Below are 6,990 nucleotides of genomic sequence, written 5' to 3' on the forward strand. Positions count from 1 at the left end.
CTCGCTCACTCCCTCTGCCGCTTGTGCGCATGTCTGCTGCCGCCCGCAGAGGCTCGGCGTGGCCTCCCTCTTGCGCGTGCGCAGCCGGGGGTCGGTGAAGATGGGCTAAGGGAGGTGTCGGGGGAAGCCGCGGGGACCTCGGTTCGGTGGGCGACCCGGGCAAGGACACAAAGTGTATGACCTAATAAATGCGCCGCGCACCTGCGCCGCCCGTGGTTGTGGGGTCGCCGGGCCGGGAGGGGAGGAGGACCCGGGGGAGGCAGAAGGCGCTCCTGGTGAGACCCCGGGGGTCGGCGGGGGCGTCGGGGGCTGCACGAGCGACACGAGGGCGCGGCTAGGGGTGGAGCCGCGCAGAGCGTTGTGGGTTTCTTTCGGGGACCGTGTCCCAAGGCAGCGCGGGAGATATTTTTAGGTGTTTGGGAAGGATTTTCGGCGTTTTATTGGATGGCCCATGGGAACATGTTGGCGGCCTTATTGGGCACGGGGCGTCTGGGGGTGGGGAGCCTGAGGCTCAGTGGCGGCTCGCGCGCCATGCGGCCGCCCTGTATTTCCAGGGGTATCTGTGAGGGTGTTTGGAAAGGTCTCATAGCATAGTGCAGTCTCAGGGGTGAGTGACGGGCGGCGCCAGGGGCTGCTCTCTGTGTACCCCCACCACGGGAGGGTGACGTCCCCCGGATGGCCGCTGTCTGTCCACCTGAGTGTCCTGCGTTCCTGTGGCCAGGCCCTCATTCGTTTGCACAGCTGTTCCCCACTTGGAAAATCTTAAGTGGCACACAAAGCTCCCACGGCCGGGAGACAGAAGGCGGACCCCAGCCCTGCGCCAAGCCACAGGGAGCAGGCCTGCTGGCTGTCCCCAGGGAAGCCATCCAGTGCTGCCCAGCCTCTCCCGAGCCCCTCCCAAAGCCCACCGCGGTGCACACAGAGGCTACTGGGGCACGAGGCACGGTTGTTTTAGGTTAAAAATGGAAGGAGGAGACCCCTGTCTGGGGAGGTGAGATGCAGCTCCTGCGGAGGGGGTGTTGTCTTTGTCCTGGGCAGCGCCAGGCCCCGGGGGCAGAGACAGGCCCTCTGCAGGGATCCGTCTTCAGCAGTCACCGGCAGAGCCTGGGAGAGTGAGGGGGTCCGTGGGTGGGGCTGCCTCAGATTCCTTCTCCTGGAGTCAGACATGCAGGTGCACACCCCTACCCCCACCCCGCCCCCAACTCCCCTGCTCCGGGCAGCTGCCTGGTGCCCTCCCTGTCTTACCTGGGGCGATGAGAGGCGGGGCATCCCCTGGACGATGACTGGGGACATAAAAACAGTGACATCAGGATCCGCCCCGCCCCCAGAGGAGTCTCAGCCTGTCCACACCTGGCTGTTCCCGTGCAGGGCTGTCCGGTGCCAGGGGCTACGGCGTGTCAGGCTGGGGGGCCCTCTGGGGGTGATCAGCCGTGAATAATCTGCCCGAGAAATCTTAGGGGCAGGAGTTGTCCAGGGCAGGCCTAGCTGCCTGTTCGTTCTGCGGATTTGACTCTTGCACCCTGAAAAGCCTTGTGTCCAGCGTGAGACGGGCCGGCCGGGGCCATCTTACCTGGGCTTCTGGCTGAATTTGCATTTGCATTTTCCACCTGTGTGGGGGGAGAGGACAGGGGAGTGGTCAGCGGAGGGGACCCGCAGCCCCGCCCCATCTGAAGCCCCGCCCACACACGGCCCCGCCCTCCTGTGGCCCTTCCCCACCCGCAGCCCCGCCCCTCCTGTGGCCCCGCCTCACCCACCTGCATCCCCGCCCCGCCTGCCGCCCCGCCCCGCGTGCGCCCGCCAGCCCCAGCACGCACTCATGAGGACAATGATGCCGATGGCACACAGGATCCCGGCACAGATGAGCCCGCCGACCCGGAGTCGGTGCCAGTCTAGGAGAAAAGGCGCAGGGACGGTGGGGGCCAGCCCGGGGCTCCGCACACCCTCCGGCTACCTGACAGCTATGTATCGGGCACTGCGGGCGCGCGCATGCTGGCTGACACTCAGGGTCAGGTGGAGGTCAGGGAGCTGACGAGGAAGAGCGTGGGCAGGGGTGAGAGAGAGCGGTCGGGGAGGCTCCTCCAGACTGAGCAGAGACGGCAGAGGTGAGGCAGGGGAGCCATGTGGATGTGTGGAAGAAAGTGTTGCAGGCTCGGGGGATCAGCACGTGCAAAGGTCCTGAGGCTGGCAGGGCCTCCGCTGCATCAGAGGGACAGAGGGACACGTGTGCGGCTGGCACAGAAGGAACCAAGTGGGGGTGCTGGAGGTGAGGGCAGAGAGGGGAGCAGGGAACAGACCCACAGATCCCCAGGGGCCAAGGAAGCAGGCCAGCCTCTTCCCTGCTGTTGATTGGATCCAAACAAGCTCACTTCCTGCCTGCGGCTGACTTGTTGGAATGGAATCTTCCGGAACACCAGGTTGCCAGCTCTTGCTCTGTTAATCCACTAGGTTTATTGCTCAGCGCCTAATCCTAGCCCCTTCCTGGCCTGGCCCCAGCATCCCCCACATCAGACCCTCAGCCAGCACTGGGGGTCGGGGCGGGGGGGGGGGGCTTGGCACAAAGCAGCAAAGTGGAGGCTGCGAGGCTCACTCACCGTAGTAGAAAGGACTGTTTTTGTCTGCAGGGAAAGAAAACAGGACATGTGTCATTCAGGAGGGCAGCCAGGAGGCGGCGTGCCAGGGGGAGCTGGGGGCTGCACAGGTAGAGGGACCCGGTCTGGCTCACCTTCAGGGTCATTGGCGTCCAGGGCAGGCAGGCCTGGCGGGAACAAGCAGGGAGGGGCAGGTGACCAAGCTGGCCTCAGCGAGTCCCTCCAGGGCTCAGGAGAGTGCGCTCCCCCCACCCAGCCCCGCCCGCCCTGGAGCCGCAGGGGGCCTGCTCAAACCACCATGGGGAGAAGGACTTGCCCACTCCACCCCACGCCTTCTCCTCTTGCCGCTGTTCTACATTTCTAACCCCGGTGGGTTCTGGCCACCCTGTGGTCCCTGTCTGCTACAGAAGCCTGGATTTTTCCCAGGACCCTGTCTGCCCACAGCCTGTGCCCTGCACAGCCAGCCCCAGGATCCCGCCACGCCCAGCCCCCACCCGCAGCTCCGGGTCCCCTTTCCCCTGGAAAGTGACTCACTGTCGCCAGCTTCCCTCCGCTTTATCTAAAAATGCAGCTTCGCCATGGCACCCTGGATGGAGTGCATTGAGAGAAAGGCCAGGAGGGGCCGGCGCTGCGGCTGGCACACCGGGTTCTAGTCCCGGTCGGGGCGCCGGATTCTGTCCCTGTTGCTCCTCTTCCAGGCCAGCTCTCTGCTGTGGCCCGGGAGTGCAGTGGAGGATGGCCCAAGTGCTTGGGCCCTGTACCCGCATGGGAGACCAGGAGGAAGCACCTGGCTCCTGGCTTCGGATCAGCGCGGTGCGCCGGCCATAGCAGCCATTTGGGGGTGAACCAATGGAAGGAAGACCTTTCTCTCTGTCTCTCCCTCTAACGCTGCCTGTCAAAAAAAAAAAAAAAAAAAAGGCCAGGAGGGACGGGGATTTAAACTCTGGCTGGGAGCGGGCGGCTGCCTTAGCTCTGGCCTGAACTCCATTAGCAGGAGATTAATACTTTTTAATTACATTTAAAGCACAAACTTTGTGCCAGGCGCTGTTCCGAGGGCTTTTCAAATATTAACTCACTGAACCCTCACAATGGCACTTGGAGTAGGTGCTGTGATGGGCTCGTTTACAGCTGGGGAAACTGAGGCACGACTCTCACTGCATCATCACCAGGCTCCCGGCTACCTCTCGGAAGACCACAGGCTTCTCTTGATGTCCTCGAAGAGTGACAAGACCATGAAGACAGCGATTGTCTAGTCATGGCTGCCAGTGACCCTGTCCCTGTGTGTTTGTTCAAACCACCAAGGCGACACTTCTCCCCCTGGGGGAGATGCCACCACCCAGCAGGAGTGGGGGTGGGGGTCCAGTGGAGGGGGAAAGGCCATTTGGGGGTGGGCACTCACTCACCTGCCAGGAGCAGGAGCAGGCTCAGGGCTACCTCTTGCATGTCAGAGCGCTGGCCTAGAGGGGTCCAAGGGGCAAGTGCAGCTTCAGCAGGGCCACCAGGATGCTGGCCCTGTGCCGCAGTCCCCATCACCCTCTTTCCCTGGCCCCGCCAGGGCATATAGCTCAGGGCACACACAGCAAGGTGACATTCAGACTCGCTGGGCCGGGTGACAAGGAGCCCCGGAGTCAAGGCGGTGGGGGGGTGCTGGGTGAGAACTGAGGTGGAGGGGAGTGGCTATCCTGACCCCCGGACATGAACCAGCTTTAGGTGAGTCACCCCAGCAGCCCAACGCCAGAGGCCTTGCCCGCTGCTGTCCCCACCTACCCTTCTGAGACTCTGGGAGGTTGAAAGTAAGTGCCCTGCCCCCCCCCCCCCCCCCACACCTTGGCCAGGAAGCCAGAGGTAAATGAGGCCTGGCTCCCCAGTGTCAGGGCCTCAGGGTGTTTTGGGAAACAGGGTGCTGGGAGCCAGGTGGCAGGGGGCCCGGGCTCGGGGAGTGTCCCACAGACAGCTTGGAGCCTGCCTTACTCTGCCCAGGCTTTGCAAACTTCCAGATGGGGACCGAGCTGGCTCCCCAGGCTGCTCCCTTGGGAAGGGTGTGGGGAGGAGAGAGCTGGAGGCGGGGTGCAGGACTAGTGGCTCAGACTCTGCCCGCCCTCCCCCAGCCCCAGGCCCTGCCAAGCCCCTCCCAGCAGCAAACAGCCCCGCCCTCCCCAGGCAGGCCTGCCCAGGAACAGTTCTCCGGCCCCTTCCTGCCTCCCACCACCCTGGGGACCCCGCCCTAAGCCCCCTGGTACCTCCATCCCCTGCCCACTCCCTGCCCCCTGCCCGACTGCCACGAGTGTCTATGGCTGTGAACTTGGTAGCAAGAGCTGGCCCTGCTCACCTGTGCTGGGTACTGCCCCGTGCCCTCGCTGCGCCTTCACTCATCACTCGCCCGAGGCCACCCATTCTGTCCCCATCTCACTGGCGCCCAGTGGACTTGGGCCCAGAGCGGTGCTGTGATGGGGTCCACACCAATGGTGCAGGTGCTTCCCGCATGTCCCCACGGACCACGTCCCCGCATCCACCCTCGGGCCTGGAGGTCGCCACTGACCCCAGGCGCTGGCCTCATCCTTTGAGTCCGAGCATCCAGGTCCCGCAGGAAGCTTTGGGAAGTGTTCCCAAGGTGTTTAGGGCGCCAGAAAGCTTTGGGGAGAGCGGGAGTGAGCAGATGGTTGGGACAGCCCGGGGCCGCAGCTCCCCTCCCCCAACTCCAGGCTCTGTTACCCGGAGAGGATTCTAGTCGTGGTAATGAGAGCTGCTGCTTGCTGGGGCTCCCCCCGCTGGGCGGTGCGCTCAGCTCCTGACGCCTGTTCACTTGCCGTCTTCCATTGTAGCCGAATGTCACATGCGCCACCACCCTGTGCCCCCTCGCTCTCACCCCTTATGCCTCTTTCCACGGACTCCTCCAGCCACCTGTGGCCCCATGACCTCACCCAGCATCCCCCTCCCAGGGCACTGATGGACGGGACTAGCTGCTGCCCAGCCTCTGCCCAAGTCTCCGACCGCCCGGCGGGGTTGGCTGGAGGCTGCTGGGAGCTGAATGGGCGCCCTCGCTGCCCGCTTCGGGCTGTGGCCTGCTGGAGAGGCCCCGGGCTGCTGACCACACTGTGGGCAGACGTGGAGGCAGAGGGCACGGCTGCAGCTGGCACGGAGGCCCCAGTGCCAAACTGAGGACAGCTTCCGCCCCCCGCCCTCTGCCGTGCCCCGTCCTTCCACGTAGGTAGGGCCTGAGCGGTCTTCAGGGCCCGGGCCCTGGAGTCTCCTAACCAACCCCCGCTTTACAGCTTCCCCAGGCCGGACCCTCGGGGCCAGGACCCAGGGGGAACCAAGTCAGAGGCACCCTGAGACCATGCAGCGACCACTACTCCATCAACCCACCGTACCCCAGTCCACCCAGACACCCCTGGTCTCTTAGACGCCTTCTGCCCCTGGCCCGCTCAGACACCAGCTGTGTCTCCAGGCACCCCAACCCCAAGAAGGGGCCCTCCCCTCCCCCCAGCTGGCCCAGCCCTGCCTGGGAAAGATGGGGGAGGTCAGGGGAGGGGAGGGAGGGAGAGGGGGCTTTCACAGCAAAGCTTCTGTGTGGCAGGGCGGTGGGGGTCACAGGCAGGGGGAGCCGGTGGGCTTTGGAGGAGGGGCCCGCCACTCACCTGTGGGCTCACCAGGCTGAGCGAGGTTTGGGGGGGAAGCAGGCACTGCAAGGCAGACTCCTGCCTTTATCCACAGCTGCCACGCCCTAGGCAAACCTGGGCAGGTAGAGAACAAGTCCGGCTCCTTTGGCTCCGGGGGCTCCCCCACCCCATTCCTGCTCTTAAAGAGACAGCTCCACCCCTCCCAGGGCCACCAGCAGTAAGGGAGCTCCCAGGGGTCCTGGAGACCACAGTGGCCTCAGGTGAGGTGGGGGGGGGGAGTGGGCTGCACAGGAACTCAGTCCCGCTGGGGGATAAGGCTTTCTCCAGCCTCAGATGGAGCTTGGAGCAGGACCGTACGGGGGAAGGTTCTGGGGTCTTCCTGGTCAGGCAAGGAACAAGGTGCCGCGGGGAGGATGGAGGGTAGGGCCTGCTGGCCTGGGGTCATGGGTTTGAAATTCAGCAGAGGCCTTGGGGGGTGTGGGAACGGGCACGGGGGGCCTCTGGGGTACAGAGCTGAGGGGGACGTGCAACCTTAGATCCAGCCACACACCCCCCACCATGCATGGGCCCCAGGAGCCCCCCCAAATTTCCTAGGGAGCAAAATGCCTACGTTTCTGGAGTGGACCCTGGGCTGGAGGTGGGGTGCGTCCTCCATATCGGGCCCCCGCCTGTCCCCTCCTTTCCTCTCCTCCTCCTCTCTGGCATTCCTTCCGGCTGGGGTCTGTGTGGGCCCCCACATGTCCCAGTTGGGGGTGCCCCCTCCCCCCAATTCCGCCTTCTTA

General features: G+C 64.6%; 1 protein-coding gene across 1 annotated transcript; it reads right to left on the reverse strand.

Annotated features, from left to right (window-relative positions):
- Positions 1–420: 420 nt before the first annotated feature.
- FXYD3 (FXYD domain containing ion transport regulator 3) lies at positions 421–6,259 on the reverse strand. Its single transcript, XM_062176855.1, is given in 9 exon segments — positions 421–1,104; positions 1,246–1,283; positions 1,571–1,611; positions 1,614–1,696; positions 1,809–1,889; positions 2,592–2,615; positions 2,723–2,755; positions 3,992–4,045; positions 6,227–6,259. Coding segments are annotated over 8 exon segments (360 nt in total). The 5' UTR covers positions 4,032–4,045; positions 6,227–6,259; the 3' UTR covers positions 421–1,084.
- Positions 6,260–6,990: the final 731 nt, after the last annotated feature.

The sequence above is a fragment of the Lepus europaeus genome, chromosome 19, assembly GCF_033115175.1.
Source record: "Lepus europaeus isolate LE1 chromosome 19, mLepTim1.pri, whole genome shotgun sequence".
NCBI lineage: Eukaryota > Metazoa > Chordata > Mammalia > Lagomorpha > Leporidae > Lepus > Lepus europaeus.